This window comes from Helianthus annuus, chromosome 15 (assembly GCF_002127325.2).
Source record: "Helianthus annuus cultivar XRQ/B chromosome 15, HanXRQr2.0-SUNRISE, whole genome shotgun sequence".
Lineage (NCBI taxonomy): Eukaryota > Viridiplantae > Streptophyta > Magnoliopsida > Asterales > Asteraceae > Helianthus > Helianthus annuus.
In genome coordinates, this window is record NC_035447.2 from 172,461,434 (window position 1) to 172,483,796 (window position 22,363).

The 22,363-nt window shown below is 37.1% G+C and overlaps 2 protein-coding genes across 5 annotated transcripts; one reads left to right on the forward strand and one right to left on the reverse strand.

Annotated features, from left to right (window-relative positions):
- Nucleotides 1-4,542: 4,542 nt before the first annotated feature.
- Nucleotides 4,543-14,757, reverse strand: LOC110912981 (UDP-glycosyltransferase 76B1). Of its 4 annotated transcripts, none has more exons than XM_035983662.1 (4): nucleotides 14,183-14,757; nucleotides 6,387-7,243; nucleotides 5,763-5,967; nucleotides 4,543-4,911 (listed from the first exon to the last, which is right to left on the reverse strand). In XM_035983662.1, the coding sequence occupies exons 1-4, from the start codon at nucleotides 14,685-14,687 to the stop codon at nucleotides 4,643-4,645; spliced, it is 1,836 nt and encodes a 611-aa protein (XP_035839555.1). In that variant the 5' UTR covers nucleotides 14,688-14,757; the 3' UTR covers nucleotides 4,543-4,642. The 4 variants fall into 4 exon arrangements, with proteins under 4 accessions (XP_035839555.1, XP_035839556.1, XP_035839557.1 ...); XM_035983663.1 differs by lacking the exon at nucleotides 14,183-14,757 and adding an exon at nucleotides 10,057-10,638 and having other exon boundaries at nucleotides 4,544-4,911; XM_035983664.1 differs by lacking the exon at nucleotides 4,543-4,911 and adding an exon at nucleotides 5,243-5,686 and having other exon boundaries at nucleotides 14,183-14,756.
- A 395-nt stretch (nucleotides 14,758-15,152) lies between these two features.
- Nucleotides 15,153-15,950, forward strand: LOC110914639. Its single transcript, XM_022159423.1, has one exon. It carries the CDS (start codon nucleotides 15,153-15,155, stop codon nucleotides 15,948-15,950), a length of 798 nt encoding a protein of 265 aa, XP_022015115.1.
- The last annotated feature ends 6,413 nt before the right edge of the window (nucleotides 15,951-22,363 follow it).

Below are 22,363 nucleotides of genomic sequence, written 5' to 3' on the forward strand. Positions count from 1 at the left end.
AACTCATATAACTCAGAAGCTCTTAGGAGTAATATTAATCTGAGTAGAGTAATATAATTGGACGACTGCATTGACAAAAAGATACAGATATTTTTATCCTATCACGTGGGTCTTAAAAGTCATCAAGAGTAATATTACTCAAACTAATTAAAATGCAAGCAATGTGGGGGAGAAGCCATTTAAGAAACAAACCCTTTAGGGTATGTAGAGATAGTAGTTGAGAAGTTTTCTCAAACCCGAAATGAAATGGAGAACCTTTCATCACCCCATTTGGATGTTATCCAATTACACTTAAATGTGGGGGGTGACTTGCATTTGAATGTGGAAGGTTTGCCAATAAAGATTCTAGAAATCCTATATATATTGCAAACGCATGACCAAGTGGAGTACACAATGGTTATATGCAGTCAATCGAGTAGATTGGATTTGAATGCCAATTGGTTATATTCAAAATCTAGTAAGATGTCAGTTATGACATACCAAAGGCATGATGGAAACGTGTCTAGCCATGAATTGAGTTTTATGTCATTCTAAAGACAAGGTACATAACTGGATTAAAGTTGAGATCACGAGTTATAAGTCTTATGAATTGACTAAAGGGCAAAATTGACTAGTAAGTCAAGAACACGTTAGGACAACTGATCTAAACTGAAAATTATTATTGTTGACTTAGCGAAGTCAACAAATAATTGGGTTGATAAGAGTCAAATTGTGGAATGAGACTAAATCCCATGGGAAAGGCACATGAGGGAAACCTAACCTAGCTAACTGGAGATCCCAAGATCTAGGTTCAATACGACAACTTAATCATGAACCGAAGGGTAGTCACTGTGGGGGCATAGCTAATATATATGTTTATGTATAAGCTAGTGTATGTGTTCATATATCCCCCTAAAACTATAAAAGGGTGTTTAAATACGTCCTAATCCATTCCTATTCCTATAATATTCAGTGACATTGTTGTGAGGCTAAACATAATATAAGGCTAATTGATTTGTGGAAATCATAGTAAGCCATAATGCTTTTAATGATTCAAAGGAATCACCTATGTGAGAGAGAAGTAGGGTCGCTTCGAATGACATTGTGGGGTGCGCAATCCTAGAGCTCTCGCAGAACCAGGCTAGTGTGCCAGGACCATAATAGGACACGATAATGAGGGGATGCCTCGGCTAGGGAAAGTATTGTGTGAATGTATATTGTCGTTTACACAAATAGGGGGTTGTTCAAGGATATCACGTCTACAAAACCCTAGTATACTAAGTGTGCTTCACAAAGGAAGGTTCAAAGGCAAAACCTACCTATCATGCAATACTCTACTATCGAGGTTTCATCGGGGAATTTTGTGTGTTTTAATCGATCTCCATTCATGTTGGGGATTTTGGAAATTTTAGTGAAAATGAGTTTTCACTAAATATTTTGGACATCAGTAATTATATTTATATATGTGTTGTATAAATAATAATTCATGGGTTTGTGTTCTATGTTGTGAGAGCATCATAATAATGAATCAAACTACGTCCAAAATGGAGCTAAGATGAATAGAATATCGATGCTCAAGTTGGTGATTGAAGTGAGTATTTCTAAACTTTGGTGACTCTAATATAAATTCATCTTTGTCATAGATTGGTGGTTTTATGACTTTTAATCTCTATTCAAGAGTCACGATGTAAGTTTTGCTATGTCTTATTATTTTATTTAATATGGCATTAACATGTCATGAATGTAAATTAATCCTTTTGACTCATAATAAATTACTAGACTCATAATAAAGGTTTTTATGGTTATAATTATCTTTAAACAATAGAAATTAAATATGAAGTTCTAGTTTTGAGTATAAAAGAAACTTATGACTCTTTGATGGATGAGCAAAAAAAATAGAGAAAAATGAGATGAAAGAGATATACTAGAGAAAAGTTTTATAGAATTTAAAGAGGAGTACTCTCTAATTCTTCCACCATCACCAACTTATATTTATTTATTTTTCCACATAAATTAGAACACTATGATACCCGATGCTATCTCGGGCGCGAGTGCCATCTCCGGCGTACACATACTGTTCCAGTTGTTGTACCCTGGGAGACAGAACCGTCTGAGAGGAGGCGCGGAATCTGTTTTAAGATAAGCGTGTTGAACACGTGCCTCAGCCACAACCGTCAACATCAATTTGTTCATTATTGCAGCCAAGAACGATCGCACAAGAAGGTGCGGTTGAAGTTTTCCAAATACATGGACTTGAATCAAGATTGGTATAATTAAATTGTATTTTTACATTTGTTTATTTAGTTTATGTAACCGGTATTGTACTAGTAGAATTTTCCACAAATAACGAGGTCTCGTTATTATTTGTTTTATTAATATTTTTAATAAAAAATGAACCTAGTTACTACATAGTGTCACTCATTCGGACTACATACGAATTTCGTTATGCAACATACATGATATGTCCTGCGAACATGTCGAATAACATATGAGTTCAGATTATTATGAATGTTATTATTGACACAAGTATCAATACTCGTGGATTTTGAATTTTTCGTCGCCTAAAATGACAAAATAAAATTAACCAAATCCTCGAGTGATGAATACGATGAACCGCCTTTCTTTAGGCAAATGTCTACTTTTCCTTTTATATTGTTGATTCTATTCCTAAATTCTAATCCTTCTTCACCCACCAGGACTCTCTTTATTACACTTTCAATCTCTTCTCTTTCAAACCCATTTTCTAACTCCACCCAAATCTTCCACACATCACTTACATATCTTGCATTTGGAAGTTGATCACCAAAAGACGGTGAACAGATCATTGGAACCCCTTCACAAATACTTTCAAGCGTTGAATTCCACCCATTATGAGTCCAGAAACAACCTGTTGCACGATGAGCTAACACGTCTTGTTGCGGAGCCCATTTCACAATATACCCTCTTCCTTCTACAATTCTCTCCAAAAACTCATCCGGTAAAGGTTCGAGCCACTCTGATCCTTCTATGGACCCTGGTCTAACGACCCATAAAAATGGTTGCTTGCTATTAGCCAAGCCCCATGCGAGCTCCAAGAACCGAGACTCCTCAATCTTAACTAGACTACCAAAACTAACATATATAACAGAGTTTGGTGGGTGTTTGTCTAACCACGAAAGAGATGTTTCATCTGGTGTTATGATGTAGCGCGTGATACGGAAACGAAGATCGAACACGTTGATTCTACGAATACCCGTGTAGTTCTTCCCAACCCCCAAGATTCCTCCCAAAAGGCACGGAATTTGAAGTGAAAAATTCAATAGTTATTTTATAAAACTCAAAAACTATCCCCCAACACAAATTACATGAGAACTTATATAGAGTTTTTATGATCAACTCAATGGACATAAATTAAAACAAAACTTAATGAACACTAAATATGGATTTATTTCATTACATAATTGAGTCGACACTTGATATTCCCGCATCATTCTCCCCACCTTTGGAAAAACTCGACCTCGAGTTTTGTCCCAGGCTAAAGCCACCTGGATCGAAAGGAACATCAATACGATTCTTTTCGATTATTATCAAGGCCCGCCCAAGTAGTTCTACTTCACGGGTTATCTCATTTGACTCTGAACCTGTACCACCTGGGTCGAATGGAGCATAGGACCATTTCTTGTTCACGATTGTCTTGACCCTCTCAATTAATATAGTTACAACTAAATAACCATATAGTCGTAAACCATGGACCTCATTGTATTTTTTTACAACATACCCATCAAGTTTAACAACTTTTTCTTCATTTTGATCAATATGAGGGGCATCTTTTGACGACATAGCTTCTCCAACCTCCACAATCTGGCCATCAACCAAATTTTCAAATAGAACCTCGTACCAGATTTTTACAGCATGAGAATTTTGTATACCATGGTTTTCATCATCCAAAATAATTTCCTCAAAACTATTTGTTGGAAAATTACCTTTTAAAATTGTACAAAAGTAAATTTGAGAAGCACCAAAATCTATTGTGTTTCTTAATGCCTTCGATTTCATTGCTTTGCTCATGAAATTTTTTTGCAAACCCCCCATGCTAACAGGTTGAGTTCCAAATGTAGCCGCTGGACCACCCGTTACCATAGTAGGACCATCACCCTTAACGCTATGACTTTTGAAACTTGATTCGTCATCACAGGCTCCCATGATCGTCGACTCTTTGTTGTGGTCATGTCTAATGGTGAGCACACTACTGGTACCACCCGAATCACCGTCGCATGCCCAAGAATACCATTGCTCATCCTCATATTCATCAAAACATGGTAGAGTGTGGTACAAGCGATAATCCCTCTCACAAGCCATTTTGAGCCAGGAATTTAGCTCTGATACCAACTGATGTAGCGCGTGACACGGAAACGAAGATCGAGCACGTTGATTCTACGAATACCCGTGTAGTTCTTCCCAACCCCCCAAGATTCCTCCCAAAAGGCACGGAATTTGAAGTGAAAAATTCAATAGTTATTTTATAAAACTCAAAAACTATCCCCCAATACAAATTACATGAGAACTTATATAGAGTTTTTATGATCAACTCAATGGACATAAATTAAAACAAAACTTAATGAGCACTAAATGTGGATTTATTTCATTACATAATTGAGTCGACACTTGATATTCCCGCATCATGTTAGGAGGCTGCTTGATGATGCGCAGGGAAGTACTTATGAAATGGTCCTATAAAAAAATGTGGGTTCGGGAAATCTTGGCTAAGAACTTCGAGATCATGTTCTTCTAGTTCTTTGAATGTGTTCCATATCAATGCCTGTGCTCGCTTGGTTGCTTTGGCCATGAGTTCTAGTACCTTACATACACCTTGTGGCTCACTAGTGAGCAATTTTGGCAAGTCTTTGACTTTAAGTGGTTCAAGCCCTTGGACCAATGTTTCCGACTTCCTTTCTACAGGGAGGATATATTAGAAAGTTATAGTAGAAATCTCAAATATTTTTATAATTAATTGATCCATTTTATCAAATTATCACATCAACTTTTTTAACTATCCCATTTCAGTATTTTACTTTATGAGCATCTCATTTCCTAAAGGAACACATAAATATACATAAAATTTAAACAGCTTATATAAATATGTAAAACCAAAAACAATTTTATAACGTTAATCAAGTAAACATCAGAAACTTTCTTGAAATATTAAAGTATTTATCTAATTACTGGATTATTAGTAAACTATAATCCTTATAGATTATTTTGTTGATAAAATATATGATTTCATCATCCTGGAATTTTAATCTAAACACATACTTTTTTAAATTTTATTCTTATAAATTATTTGGCCCAATCTAAACACATAACTGAGTGAATGAGCTACAGGGAAGTGAAGATTTGGGTCAAAGGTGATCATAGGTCTTAAGTTCGATTCCTATCATAACCGGTTTTACCGTAGTGAAAATTCAGGCCAGTTTTCCCCAGAATTAGATATGGTGAGCTTGGGCTAGCCAGCCAGAGGCGGGCCTAGGTAGAGGTCTGGGTGGGCGGGCGCACCCCTTTAAAAAAAAATAGTGTATTAATTTTATAGGGAAATAACATGATCGCACTTCTTGAAACTTTGGTTAAACCCCTCGTTCGCGTCTCTTGAAAATATTTCCTGGGTCCGTCACTGTATCCAACGCTATCTGCGATCGAAGGCGTATAGGCTCGCCTTTTGCCATTGGGTTACCTGGGCTTTTATTTGTTGGCCGTTAAAAAAAACACATATTTGAGAGAGAGAGAGAGAGAGAGAGAGAGAGAGAGACCTTCATCGGATCCTTGCCAGAAACAACCCGTGTCAAGTAACGCCAGCGACTTAGCAAATAAAAGAAACGACGAGATGCTACTAGTCCGGTGAACAATCCTAGGAAGTTTGAGCCCAACGGCAACACTCTGTGTGCCAAACCACTGAGCATCTGTGATCAAGCATGCAACTCCATCATCCTCCGACATCAACCGCTCCAAACACTCCTGGTCCGGGTCCAAGAACTTGCTATTAATGTAGAAAAACAAATTGAGTGTCCAAGAACTTGCTATTAATGTAGAAAAACATACAATTTACTTGCATTTCTTTCCCTTTTGTCAACAACAAATTAATTGAACTTACCTTGAACTTATGAAATGACACTCTTGTAACTAAACTTTAAATCGAGAGTTCTGTGACTACTTTAGCACTAAGATGTATTTTAATATATATAATGATATAATTATAATTATAATGTGTGACAAATTTTATATTAACAAATAGGAATAACTACATTTAACAACATGATTAATGAATTTATGAAAGTACTTGCATTCTATTTATTGAAAATGTTAATAGTGACCAAAGTATAGATACTTGTGGATCTGGTATTTTTCATAGACTAAAATGACAGAATATAACTGACCAAATCCTCAAGTGATGAATAAGAAGAGCCACCTTTCTCTAGACAACGGTTTACTTTCCATTTTAAATTTGTGATTTTATTCCTAAACTCTAACCCTTCAGCATTGACCATTACTCTCTTTATTGCACTTTCAATCTCCTCTCTTTCAAACCCATTTTGTAACTCCACCCCAATCTTCCACACATCACTTACATATCTTGCATTTGGTAGTTGATCACCAAAAGCCGGTGAACAAATCATTGGAACCCCTTCACAAATACTTTCAAGCGTTGAATTCCACCCGTTATGAGTCCAGAAACCACCTGTTGCACGATGAGCTAATACGTCTTGTTGTGGAGCCCATTTCACAATATACCCTCTACCTTCTACAATTCGCTCCAAAAACTCATCTGGTAATGGTTCGAGCCACTCTGATCCTCCTATGGACCCTGGTCTAACAACCCATAAAAATGGTTGCTTGCTATTAGCCAAACCCCATGCGATCTCTAGGAACTCGGATTTCTCAAGCTTAACTATACTCCCAAAACTTACATATAACACGGACTTAGGTGGGTGTTTGTCTAACCATGAAATGGATGTTTGGTCTTGTGCTAGGAGGCTGCTTGAGGATGCGGGGAAGTACTTGTGAAATGGTCCTATTAGAAAATGTGGGTTAGGGAAATCTTGGCTAAGAGCTTCGAGTTCACCTTCTTCTAGTTCTTTGAATGTGTTCCATATCACTGCACGTGCTCGCTTGGTTCCTTCGACCATGAGTTCTATCACCTTACACGCACTTTCTGGATCGCTAGTAAGGAACTTTGATAAATCTTGATGGTTAAGTGGCTCAAGCCCCTTGGCCAATGATTTTGACTTCGTTTCTACAAAATATGACATTAATTAGGATATATTAAGAAGATATAGAAGAAATTTCAAATTTTATTAAGTAGTTAATTCTTTTTATCTAAATATTACAAGTTACAGCAACCTTTAATAACTATCTCAGCTTCACCATATCAAACCATACACAAAATACCCAAAATACTCTCTAACAAACTCTCTTTTAACAGTTTTCATATATGTAGGCAAAATGAAAAGGAAAGCTATAAGAAAATATCCAAAACACCCTCTTACAATTACTATCCAAAAGGTCCATAATACCCCTGCGTTAAATTGTACATAGTTATAAAGTTGAAAGATTTACATAAACAGGTAAATCACGAAGAATTTTATGTCGGTTAATCAAGTATCAAGTATACTATATATATCATAAACTTTTATGCGACATTAAAGTGTTAATTGAATTAACAGGTTACTGGATTATTAGTAACTAAGGGTGCAAACGAGCTGAGCGGCTCGCGAGCTACTCGAGATCGGCTCGATAAAAAGTTCGAACGAGCCGAGTCTGATTGAGCCCGAGCTTGAAATTAGGTTTGATTAGACATCGAGCCCGAGCTCGAGCCTTATATGTGTAGCTCTTTAGGCTCGACGAGCCTTATCGAGTTTAGTATACTTTAGGGTTTAAACTATGTATTACTTTTTGAATGATTTAGATGTTCTTTTTTAATTGAGTTCTTAAACTATCGAGTCGAGCTTCAGTCGAGCCTGGCTCATTAACAACTCAAAACGAGCTCGAGTCGAGCTTTAGCTTGTTTTAACTCGCGCCATAGATACTTAGATCGAGCCTAGCTCGAGTTTTAAGTTTTACTAACAAGCCGAGCTCGAGCCCAAAATCCAAGGCTCGAATCGAGCCGAGCTCGAGCTTCAGAAAGTTCTAACGAGCCTAGCTCGATTAAGCTCGGGCTCACCTAAGAGGCATATGCCTCTACCAATTGGGCTAACCCCACATTGGCAGGTGCAAGTCATGTAGGTATCGGTGTATATGTGTAAGATCAAATAAAAAGTTTATTTTGCCTAAGTAGGATGAGAAGGAATCTTAACCATTCATTTTTCAAATCAATGGTTAAGATGAAAGTGTAGGAGAAAGGAGGAGTGCAAGGGTATCTTGGGAAAATCCTATTTATGGACTTTCTCTCTCCACATGCAAAGGCACATGCATATTTCACCCTTATTTTTTAATCGTTCATAACTTTTTTATACGACATTATTTTTTCATAAAAATTTCACCGTAAAATCGAGCGTCTTTTTATCTTTAATTTGAGTACCATATTGCTATATAAAATATGGACACTAAAAAAACTCACTAAAATGTGTTGTATTTCTATGTTGTATATCATTTTTTGTGCTAAATTTTTTGTACTAGTTTTTTTTCTCAATTTTTTGTGCTGGATTTTTTTGTACTACATTTTTTTGCTGAATTTTTTCATGCTATATTTTTTTGTACTAGATTTTTTGTGCTATATTTTTTTGTACTACGTTTTTTGTGCTATATTTTTTTGTACTAGATTTTTTATGCTTGATTTTTTTGTACTGGATTTTTTTGTTGTATTTTTAAAAAACAAAATGATGTCACATGTCATTTTCACTCTATTTATAAGGACCAAAATACCCTTCATTTCTAATTTTTAAAAGTGTCATATGTTATCATTACAATCCTTCTTAACTACAAAAGCAAAATCCACTTTTTAGTATCCGTACATTAATTTGTAAGTTTTCTCTGTCACCAAAATACTATTCATTGACTTTTGTTAACTTATTTTAATTTTAATTTTAATTTTAATCTTCAATTTTTATTTACTTCAACTCTTTAATCTTTTATCTTTACACTTTTAACCCCAATAGTTTTCATCTTTTACACTTTTAACTTCATAGTTTTTAGAGCATTCACATCCAACCCCCTAAAATTATACATACATCCCACTAAAAAACAACTCCTATATCAATATATTTCCACTAAAAACAAATACTTTTTCTCTCTCCTTTTCAATTAAATAATATTTTTATACCTTTATCATTACATTTTTCTCTCTCCTTCACTCACAACCACTTTCAATATATATTAAAAAATTATAGTGGGTGAACAGTGTCCCCCTAAATATACAGATGAACAGTAACATTTTCTCTCTCCTTCACTCACAACCACTTTTTATACTTTTTATATTTTAAAAACACCACACTAAGAATATGATGCCTTGGATGTGAATGCTCTTATCTTTTATATATTTGCATAAACATTTTCTATTTTTAACCCCAACACTTTTCCACGTTCAACTATGGACCCTATACGTTACATCTTTTACAAATTTGTCGTTTTATGATCTGTTCTAAATTTGCGAGTTAACACGCTGCAACGCACGCATGTGCAGTGGCGGATCTTGCCCGTTGAAAGTGTCAGGGCCGAAAGACACGGGCACTAAAAAAAGCCCGGGCAAGCCCGGGCCAAACATAGTATATATAAAAAATTTCGATCGAAATGCGAAAAATTAGCACTACAGCCGAAAAACTTGCCCGGGCCGTGGCCCTGCCAGTGGCCTTCTAAGAACCGCCCCTGCGCATGTGGTTCAACATTTTTACATCTATTTTTTACGATTTAACGGCTCTGTCAAAACCCGCAGGTTCTAAGCCGACTTAGTTATTTTTTTCTATGTTTTACTTGGTCGGTCAAATTTTTACTAATTAACACGCCGAAACGTGTGTGCATGATTCATCATTTTTAAGTTTAGTGTAAATCGCGGGTCGTAGATAGTAGTTCAAAAAATTCTGTGAATCACTATTGAAAAATTAGAGGTGTAACCTTCATCAGAGAAACTCCCGAAACAACCAGTGTCACGCGAATATGAAGCAAAGTAAAGAAAAGACGAGATGCTACTAGTCCGGTGAACAATCCTCGGAAGTTTCAGACCGTCGGCGACGCTCTGCGTACAGAACCAAAGAGCATCAGTGATCAAACATGCAACTCCATCATCCTCCAACATCAACCGCTCCAAACATCCTCGGATAGGATCAACAAAACTGATGTTGATGTAGTGCACCCAACGTACGACCATTCCCACGTCAGAGATCAAAGGATTCGGTTCACCGGCGGTGTCAGGAATAGGTAGAAAAGTGAAGTGAGGGTAGTTGGTGGGATTAGGGGAGTTGAAACGAATATGGAGGATGGTGATTGAGAAGCCTTTGGAGTGAAGTATGTTTGCTAGTTGAAGCATCGGGTTCAGGTGGCCTTGAAACGGTAATGGTAGTAATACAAGCCGGTGGCCGTTGGTAGGTTTTCCGGTGGTAGTGGTGGTGTTCATTTTGAGTATTGTGTTGAGTGAGGTAGTTGGAGGCTAGAACCATACACAGTTGATATATGACCAATTTTTAATAGAATTTATTTTTCTAAATAGAAAGAGAAAATACACACGTAATGTCAGAAGTCATGTATATCATCAACTGTTCAACTTCGGTGCAAGCCAGTGGGCCCCAATAGCATAAGAAAAACTAAACAATTCAACAAGGGTGTCACCTCCCCTTTTAAGTCCTTATAACTTCTTATTTTGCACTCAAATGGTGGACCCACATTGACAACCAATCACCCATTCTCTCTCTACTCTCTCTCAATCGATGACCACCCACCGAGCCAAGCCATCACCGAGCGGTAAACAATTCACTAAGACCAAAAAAAAAAAAAAAAAAAAAAAAAAAAGCAAAGATCAAGCTCGTTTCTAGTTTCTACAATCAGGCAAGAGCAAAAAAACAAAGTGTTTTGGGTTGAAGTGGTAAAGGCCACGCCACTTCACATTGCCATTGTACATGGTTTAAGAGAGGAAGAGGTACTCAAAGCGGTGAACGGGGTACCATGCGGGGAGGCATGCGGGGACCCAAGTCCTCTAGAGGGAACACCGTCGTCATCAACGAGGGGAGTCAATTAGGTGAATGGAATCGGTGAGAGATTACCGAATGAAGGAGGAAGGGAGATGGTGGGCCACCCTTTTTCAACCAATCAAAACATTTCTTTTTTTCTTCTTTTTTTTTCTTTTTGAATAAAAAAACAAGTCCCCTAAGACTAGTGGGTATGGTTTGGCTCATCCCCACGGGGATGAGCCTCCACGTAGGCGCCACGTAGACGGCTCGTGGAGGATGAGCCAAATGAAGGATGGAGGGGGATGGAGGATGGGGCCCCACCTCATTATTTTATAATTTCTTAATTGTTTAATTTAATAACCAAGTTAATAAAAACTTTATAAAATTTAAAAAACACCACATAAAACAACATAAATAATTTCATTTCATAACATAAAAAAAAATTACATTCCCTAAAAAAAAGAAACTGAAAATAAAAAATAAAAAAATTTACATTCCCTAAAAAAAAAAAAGAAACCGAAAATATAAAAATAAAAAAATTACGTTTGGGTTGGGGTTGTTTGGGTTGAATGGATTCATGTTTGGGAGAGAATGGTATAAAAATTATTGAGTATTTTTATAAAAAAGGATGAGAATTGGAGAAGAATGGGAGTAGAATGAGAGAAAATGGTATAAAAATGGATTAGATTGTGGTATTTATTTAAAAGGAAAATGATTTTTTTTTTATGGAAAATGCCGTTAAAAAACGGTCAAATTTTTGAAATGTGGCTCGGCGGACCCGGCGGTGGGTGGCCGGGTGAGATGGAAGCCGAGTGAGGGGGGCGGTGTGGGGGTCCGGCGCCGGGCCAAGCCGGGCATCAGCCGGCCCCCATACCTTCCAGTCTAAGAGGGGAGTGCCGCCATCAAATTGAGGGTGTGAGAGGAGTTAAGAGGGGAGTTGACGTGGCGTGTGCTGATTGGCCGTGCGTAAGAGAGGGGACTCCCCTAAGAGGGGAGTGCCCCGTTCACCCTAAGTACCTTAGCCCCGACAGACCATCACTCACTATATCAAAAAGTGCTCTAAATACCCATTAACTAGTAAGTGGTGACGCCGCCTACCCAAGTTACAAACTATTTTTTTTTTTTAAAGTCAAATGTTAACATCAAAAATAAACTTCACTAAAATAAAATAAAAAACATATAAATGATATTTAACTAAGAACCAGAAAATAAATTAGAAAAAAGGACAATGTGATTAAAAAAAAAAAAAAAACTAGAAATCTAGTAAATGACTCGTCGGCCAACCCCATTTTCCGCAAGCTCTCGTTTGCGGGCTACAGAGACTTTGTGCACTTCGACGGTGAGATTTTCGTGAGGCGTAATATACGTTTGAAAATCTCTATCTCTCGTCGCTTGCGCGACAATTTCGTGTTGTTCGTTATTCAAGGCCTTAGAGGCTTGGTATAATATTTTAAACGGTTTAGTGTTCAAACCGGACGAGACTTGGTATAACATTTTAATTTAAACGATATGTTATATTCGAACCATGCCATAGTTTTTCAAAATATTTTAACAGTATAATATTTTAAACGATAACCGAAGAAGAGTTTATAACACCAAATTCACAAATCAAAATCTGGTGGGTGATGTACGTCACGTACAACCCTATACGTGGCGGTATATAACCCAGAGATTCTATGCTTGATTGGTGTTGGATGCTGAAATTTGTGTACCTTGAGATTCTTGCTTGATTAGGGCCAGACGCTAAAATTTGTGTACTTCGAAACGCTGTACGTAACGTATATTAACTCTAGAGTGTTCGAATAAGCACAAAGGTTTTCAGCCTAAAAACCCTAATATGCATTGACATAGCAACGTCTGAAACATCACATCGACACAACAAAAGTCCAAAACTCTTTTGAATTCTTGGAACAAACAAACGCTGCACATGTATACTATATTATATATCATAAACTTTGATGCCACATTAAAATGTTTATTGAATTAAGGGGTTGTTTGGTAGCCTCTTAATGGTTATTAAGAGGCTACCTTTTAATGGAACTATTAAAAATTTTACAAATGAGAAAGTAGAAGAATGTGACATGTGATTATTTACCATTCAGAGATTACCTCTTAACCATTCAGACTTGAGGTTAACTCTTATTCATTCAGAGGTTTTAAACCATTAAGAGGTAGCATCTGAATGATCATTAAGAGACTACCAAACAACCCCTAACAGAATCTATACATGTCGGCTTTGTTTTAGGGTTTTACCTCCTAAACTTTTACAGTTTTACATTTCAAGCCCCTCAGCTTTGCTACGACCCCTTTATTTTTGGAGTAATCAATTTTAGTTCTTATCTAATTTTACTATTCTTCTACTTTAACAATTGACATTTTTAGCCCCTAGCTTTTTACTGATATAAATTTCCTTCGACAACATTCGTTCGTTAACTTCTTTTGTTTACCCATATCATTTTTTACTTAAAAAAAAGATTTTCCGTGCATATTTTTATGTACGTATCCGTATAAATTTAAGGGTGTCTACGTTTCGACATGAAACGAGTATCAATTCGAGTTGGTCTACATTTGGACATACTTTTTTTTAATATAATACGTTTTCTTACTTATTTTATGTACGTTTTCATAAATTTTGCTCCGAACAGAATGCAGTCAAATTGTTCTTTCTTTTTTTTTTCTTTTTTTTTTCAAGGCTTTAATTAATCCTATAGAATAAGTTATGTATATGAGATAGATTCAATTTACTTTACGTTAACATCCAATCGCTATACTTATATAGGTTACATTGAGTTCAATCAGATATGTCGAAACACACGTTTTCATATAATTAACGCATCACCTAACACTTGAACAAATCCATTCAATGTTTGCGATGTACTTGCATTGCAACGCGCGCGAGCCTTATTACTAGTTATTGGATTATTAGATTACTGGAAAACTCCAATAGTTGATTCGCTTTTTAACCAAGAGGTGCAAGTCATGTAGGTATCGGCCAGTGTATATATTTAAAAAAAAAAATATTTGAATAACTAAAATGAGAAAAAAAAAAAAAAAAAAAAAAAAAAAAGAGGTGTAACCTTCATCGGAGAAACTCCCAAAACAACCAGTGTCAGTTAACCGAGAATATGCAGCAAAGAAAAGAAAAGACGAGATGTTGCTAGTCCGGTGAACAATCCTCGGAAGTTTCAGCTCATCGGCAACACTCTGTATACCAAACCACTGAGCATCTGTGATCAAGCAAGCAACTCCATCATCCTCCGACATCAACCGCTCCAAACACCCTCGAATGGGATCAACAAAACTGATGTTGATGTAGTGCAAAAAACGTATGACCATTCCCACGTCAGAGATCAAAGGATTCGGTTCACCGGCGGTGTCGGGAATGGGTAGAAAAGTGAAGTGAGGGTAGTTGGTGGGATTAGGGGAGTTGAAACGAGTATGGAGGATGGTGATTGAGAAGCCTTTGGAGTGAAGTATGTTTGCCAGTTGAAGCATCGGGTTCAGGTGGCCTTGAAACGGTAATGGGAGTAATACAAGCCGGTGGCCGTTGGTAAGTTTTCCGGTGGTAGTGGTGGTGTTCATTTTGAGTATTGTGTTGAGGTGGTTGGAGGCTGTTTTCAGCTAATCAATGAGGGACAATGTTTAGAATATATACGATACAAGGTAGTACTACTATTTATTTCGAAGTAGTTGATTAATTTATATATCAGTACCTTATAACCCCGTGTTTTACATGGGTTAAATATTTAAAGAAAAAATAGTTTGACGGTTATTTTAATTTATAGATGTTATAAACTTGTGTATTACATAGATTAACGATATCCCAGTCAAGAAGGGCTGTGGCGTCGTATTATATGGGCAGTTCATCACAGGTCGAGGGCGTGGAACGATATCCCAGTCAAGATCTCGGTGGCGGGGCCGTGGAAAAGTATCTATAGTGTACGGCAGTCATTACTGGATGCAAACATCGATCTGTTTCAAGACTTTACAGCAGAGGTGTGTAGCGGAAAGGATGTTTTTTTCTGGTTGGACCGATGGTTAGATCAGATGCCGCTTTATGTTAAATTCCCTGCGCTTTTTAAGGAGGAATCGGCCAAAAAATGCCTTGTTGCGGATTGCTGTGTTCTTGGTGGTTCTGGGCCTTCCTTCAGCTGGGCCTGGGCCCGGCCTGTCCTCGGTCCAGAAGCTGCAAATCAGCTGCAGATGTTGTCAGGTATGTTTGAAGGCTTCGCTGTTTCAGTCGGCAATGATGTATGGAAATGGAGGCATGAGTCGGATGGTAAGTTTTCTGTCTCGAGTATTAAGAAGTTACTTAGTGCTGTAAACCGTATCAATCCCGAACGGGTCTTTGAATGGAACAACTGGGTCCCGAAAAAGGTCGGAATCGTAGCTTGGAGAGCGGAGATGGAGAGATTGCCGACAAAGTGTGCTTTGGTGAGGCGTAACATACCGGTTCAGAATAATACGTGCGTCTTCTGTGGAGATTATGAAGAGACATATGTTTTTGTTTCATGTCAATTCGTGCAAACAATATGGCAGAACTTGGCGGTTTGGTGTGGGATCCCACCGATCATTGCGTTTGGGATTAATGATATACTTACTGTACATGAATCAAGTTCGGGTTCAAGAAAGATAAGGAAAGTAATACATGCTCTCGTTTTGGTGACTTTTTGGAGTATTTGGAAATCGAGAAATGATGCCGTTTTTAGACAAGTTAATCCAAGCACGACGAGGAATCTGGACGAGATTAAATCGGTGGCGTATCTATGGGTTAAAAGTAGAGCAAAAGTGGCGGCACTAACTTGGGAGGATTGGAGTCGTTTTAATTTAAGCGTTTTGAGATAATGTAATTGTTTTGTTTTGGTGTCGCTTGATGTATCTTTGGTGTCAAACGTTGTATATTTGGTGGGTAGCTTCTTGCTACAATGAATAAAGTTTTGTCGGCCGTTCAAAAAAAACATAGATTAACTATCGAAAAACATGTTAATTATAAACTTCTATATGATCCTTACCACACTTATAAAAAATGCTATATAATATTATAATGTTATACATTCATCAGGGGCGGACTTATATGGGGATTAGGGAGTGCACATGATAACCTTTAACTTTCTTGACGAAGTGTAAAGTGTAATTTTATATTTAATCCCCGTTTTATGTATCGGGGATACCCATAAGAAGATATTAGGATACTAAGTATAGGTAAAGATGAAATGAAACAAAAATTTCAAATCGATGGAAACGAAAATTTCCAGTGAACGGAACTTGCAACGGTACATTATAGAACACGGAGAAGATGAAGTGATAAATGGAGAAGATAAATTGAATATTATAATAGATAGCAACTGAGCATTGGAACCATCAATAAAAAAGTAAACAAATTAAAGCTGAGTAAATAGTCAATAAACACTTTTAAGAAAAAAGTCCTCCTGTAGTTGAATAAACTTTGGAAAAAATAAGACGAAGGGGTGTGGGGATCGCCCCCCCCCCCTGCGGCGCCGCACGTCCCCCTCGTCCCACCCCGCCCCCTCCCCCTCGTCACGTCGCAAACGGTTGATTCTTGCCGGTGGAGACGAGCCTGCAAAAGGTTTGTTCTCTCTCTCCCCTTCAATTATATATTAGTTTTTTAATTAAACTTGGGTTGTCCTTCACACCCTTGGTTAGTCCTCAAAGGGATGTTCCTTCACCCAATGTGATGTGACGCCTACGTGACAGAAAGGGACTACCCAAACCACACTCTATGGTCTAAACAATTCTTTTATTTATTGTTACAAAAAATGATGTATGAGTGACTAAGTTTTCATCTCTTTTGTTAAGTCAAATACCAGCGAAAAAATAACTTATACATTTTACTTTTTATTAAAATTTTTATTGGAAACAATCAATTTTAACCGTCTTATGGGTGGATAGATAAATTTGTAAGATGATTTTTCATCGGAATCACGATAATAAAGAAGCAATTTAATAATAATAATAATAATAATAATAATAATAATAATAATAATAATAATAATAATAATAAAAATAAAAATAAAAATAATAATAATAAGGATAAGAAAAAAAGCTTTTTTTTTTAACAACAAATTTGGATCACTGACGGACTACTGAAGTATCATCATGCCACCAACGGATCCACCCGATCATATCCATCTCCACTAGGCATAATGCCTATACACCAACCCAACAAATATGGGAAAAAAAAAGCATTTTAAATGGAACATGTACCGATAATGAATCGGTATTTTCGATACAAGTACCGGTTAACATCACGTTTATCAAACTTAAAAAAAGTAAAGAAGATAACAATTATTATAATTATAATATTAAAATAATAAAACTATAAAAAACTGTATATAATATTTCATTATATTATAATATATGTTACTGTTCAATTCATTCACCTATTAATATATAGGATAAGCGGAAGGTTCTATGCAGAACACTAAATATTGCGAGAACACGCAGAACAAAATGAATTACTCGTTTTTTTCAATCCTAAAAACCTCAAAAGTGAATGAAAATGTTACAAATGTAAGATTTATTGTTTCTTGCACTATAATTCAAAATAAAATATAAAAAAATTTCAGTTTTTATATAACCTATACATAGGTAGGTTATGTGTAGTTTAAATTACCTACATGTATGTAGGCTATGTGTAGGTAAAAATATATGGTTTTTTTATGTATATGTAATACACATATGAATGTAAGAAACATAAAATTTTAAAAAATATTAACCTTAAATCTCAAAATCTAGTGATTTAGAGTTGTTCTTTTTGTTCTCGCAATATTTAGTGTTCTGTAATGATTCTCATCCTATAGAATAATATTAGTATAATTGTTAGGTTGAAGGAGAGTGCCATTAATTGGAGTCTTTAATTATAATTATAAGTTAGGGTGGGGGGTATGGTTAATCAGTCTAGGGTGATTGAGTGATTCTCTACCCAATAATATTATGTCATGTCAACTCCCCATTCCACTTCTCATTTTGCACTCAATCACTAGGTATGGCTAATCACTCTACGGTGTTTGAGTTATATATTTTTTATTTTCTAGAAATTATTCATAAATAAATAAAACATATTTTAATGTAAATAAAGGTACTTTTAATTAAAAAAACTGATATGCGTTAGGTGTAATATATTTTAGATGTATATTTAAGCCCCTTTTTACACTTTTAGCCAAGTTTTAAATTTATAAAACACGATATTTACTAACACTAAACACACATATGGGCAAGTGCACCCATCGTGGACGTAGTATAGTGTTGGTAAGATACCGAGGTCGTCCAAGGACACAAGAGCTTTTAATACCGGTTTATCCTCAACGTCTAACCAAATCAAAAAGTGAGAAAAATGTTTTAAACTAAGAAAAATAAAAACTAACTAAATGCTGAAAAATAAAATAAAATAAAAACAGATAGACAAGATGAATCACTTGGATCCGACTCGTGTATTAGTATAACCTTTGATTATTTTCGCACTTTTGCACTTGTTTAAGAGATTATCTTAGTTATTGTAGTAGGCCCCTCTTTTGAAGGCGACGTTACCCTCAACCCAGTAGTTTGAGTCAGCAAGGATACAATCCTAAAGGGTCGGATTATTGGAAGATAATGAATTAAGTTATTAATGCAAATTGTGGTAGGCCCCGCTTTCGGCGGTGACGTTACCCTCGGCTAAGTAGTCTGAGTCAGCAGGGATACAGTCCTAAATAGCCGGGTTATAGTATTAATAGTAGTTAACTTATGAGGGGGTCAAAGAGTTTGGATCCCCGCCATCCAATACCTATGGGCATTGAAGGAGATCCTACTAAATTTGACCCAGGTCCCAAGCAGGACCTCTAAACGCTGAACAAGGGCAAGACCCTTACCAAACCGTTCCCTTAACCCCCGACCAGGTAGCCAACATACCTCCATATAGACCGTGGAGATATGAATGGTGAAAATCTTTTATTTTATATAGACAGTAAAATAACGCCAAGACACCACGGACAAACGATAAGGAAAGATCACCTTCAACATAAGTAACTAGTTATTAAAGTCATTAATACAAAACCAAATAAAAAGTGCAAAAGATTAAAAATAAAAAGTATTATACTAAACACTTGTCTTCACCAAGTGATGTAAGAGACTTAGGCAAACATGGCCTTGATTGTCAAGAACTCTTACGATCAATCTTGGATCCCGAGACGACTCACACACTCTACGATGGACAATGGATGATGGTGGTGGATGATGGTGTTATGGTGGTGGTGGGTGGTGGATGAAGTGTGAGAGAGGTGGTGTGCCAAGGGATGAAATGGAATGAAGCCAAGCACCCCTATTTATAGGCTGAACAGAAGGCTGGGCATGGCCCCGTGTCCGCTGGACACGCCCCCGTGCTCGTCTGACATTCTCTCTCTTCATTAATTGTAATTCGCAATTACAATTAATGCGCCTGCTGTACTTTCACCACGCCCCCGTGTTCGCTGGACACAGCCCCGTGGTGGGCAATGGAAGCTTCTACTAGTTTGTCTTTTCTGCTGCTTCCTGGGCACGCCCCCGTGTTCGCTGGACACGGGGCGTGTTCAGTCTCTGTTTTCTCTTCTTTGCCTTGAGAGGTGCCGTTGAGGGTCCGGGCAGTCTACTTTTGTTCCTTTTCTAGTATTTATGCTAGAATTAGTTGTCTTTTTGCTTCTTTTGTGATTTTAAGCTCATTTCATCCTGAAAATACAAAAGGAAGACAAAAACACTCTTTTTCCAACATTAGTACTTAAAAAGGGTTAGTTTTATGCCTTAATTGATGTGATTTATATGTTGCATTTTACACACATCAAATACCCCCACACTTGAACTTTTGCTTGTGCTCAAGCAAAACTCTTTAAATGTGGCTTACACTCCCAAATGGAATAGGTAGAAGAGAAAGTTTTTAACTTGTCCTAGAGTGTCGGGAATCCAAGGTCTTTGTAAGTTTTATTTTTATTTATTTACAATCCTATTCGTTATGATTTATTTTGAACGTTTCATAAGATAAATTACTTATTTGGGCATAGCATGCCTTATTAAAATTCCATTTATATACAAGTTCACATACCTCACGGGGGATCACTCAACACTCGGCCGAAGGTGTAGATTTTTAGTGAATCACTCGAGAGCGTCATGGAACTTACGCTTTCCATAGGCTTGCCAAGCAATCAATCCTCCTCCTTTTTAACTTTTTACCTTTGTAAATATCAAGAGGACTTTTGGGTGAAGGGTTAGGCTTGGGTTAAAGGTGGGTGGTTGGGTTAGTGGTTAGTAAAAAGGGCAAAAAAATCGTAAAAGCGTCGGTTTTCGTAAAATACCTTGTCTTTAGCGACTTTTTATTTTGAAGTATTTCTCCAAACAAGCTTTTATATAGCTTTTGTTTGTTTTTGATTTCATCATTTTTTTTTTCATCACATAAAAAAGGCGAGTTTACGAAAAACCGAGCTTGTTACTAAAATAAAGGGTGAAAAATAAAAAGGGTTTCTTGGTGGGTAAAAAGGGTTTTGGGGTAATGAAATGAAAGGTTTAGGCTCAAAGGGGCTATCTAGGGGGATTTTGGGTAGGTGATAAAAAAATTGAAAAATAATGGTTTTGAAAGAAAAATGGTTAGTCCTAATGCCTCCATCATTTACTTACTTGGGTTTAAGTTGGTAAGGACCGGGAATGTATTGTTGTGGCAAGTTCTAGATTTGTAAGAACCAAGCGGCTATTCACACAAGAAACGAAAAATGAGCATTTAGTCTAAATATGTATATTTTTATTCTCAATAAAGGCTCAAAACTCACTTTTGTGGGAATGGGTTTTTAATGTGATCAAGTATATATAATCGAATTTTTAACTAGACTTGTTATGCCGTTTCATAATTTTCTTATGTTGGTTCTTTGTTATCACGACGCTATCGGTTGTAAACTTGTAAAAATATAACCTTTTTAGAACTTGTTATTCCCAACTTAAACTAAGACAAGTAAATAAAAAAAAATGAAAAAGTTTTTGAAAAAATTTGGGGTGTTTAGCGGTTCCAATAGAGTTTTGTGTAAGGCTTGTATTTAGGATTTGCAAAATTCAAGGTTTTAGCATCCCCCCCATACTTAAATTACACATTGTCCTCAATGTGTCCAAAAATAAGGTTTTTGGTTAATTAGAATGTGTAAAAGTGGTTTAAAAAGTAAAGATTTTTGTTACTGGCAGTCTGGACACGGCCCCGTGTCCATTGGACACGACCCGTGGTGAACTACCAGTACCGAGAACTTACAGAAGATGAACACGGGGGCGTGCTGGGTGAACACGACCTCGTGTCTGGCAAAAATTTGCAGGTCAGTAACCAAACAGCAGGTCTGGGAGATGAACACGGGGGCGTGTCGGCTGGACACGTCCCCGTGTGGACAGTCTGTGAGCCTGAAAAACAGGTTTTGTCTCCCGGTTTCTCCATTTCGGGGCTGCAAGTGCTAATGTTTAGCACTCTAACCCTTGCATTGTACCTGTCTAATCACTCAATACCAAACCAAACAAGCATAAACCATCCTAAATTACCAACGTCAAGTATCATCCAAGCATAAAGGAAAAGTAAAACAAAGATAAAAGGAAAAGTTAAAGAAAGTAAATTGTTCAACAAGCGGCACGCAGGCCGTAAATTGTTCGATAGAGAAGGGTACTTAAACCTGTGGGCTCATCACCAACCTGCCCCTTGTTCCTTCAAGCCTTCTACTCCATGTCTTCATCACTACCATCACCTCCACCCCCATGCCTCGCCATGTACTCCCGGATGCTACCGATATCATCTTGTATATCGTTAACGTTGCGCTCGATAGCTCCAACCCGGTGGTATGTGTTGTTGGCGAGATTGTAGGTGTTCCTGGTGCACATAAGGTTTTCCTGCAAAAGATCATGTAAACTTTGAAAGTTAGGAAAACCGCCTCCTTGAGAGGAGGATTGACCCGGATCGCCTTGGGGTGGGTACTGAAAATGGGGAGGTGGTGCATGAAGAACTAGAGCCTCATGCGGGTTCCATGCATAGCCTTGCGTCCTTTGAAAGCTCACTGTCCCGTCTTCCGCCTCATAAAGCAAGTTCATGGCTCGGAAAATGTGGTAATCGACCCGTCCCGACCATGGACTCCTTTCAAAGGACCTTGGGATATTCGTGAAATGCTTGAAAAGACGGTACACCCGTCCCCCGAAGAAGATAGGTGTAGGAGCGTGAGCAAGGCGATTTAGGTGCATGTTCCGTAACAAGAGATAAGGAACATCGAGAGGCTTCT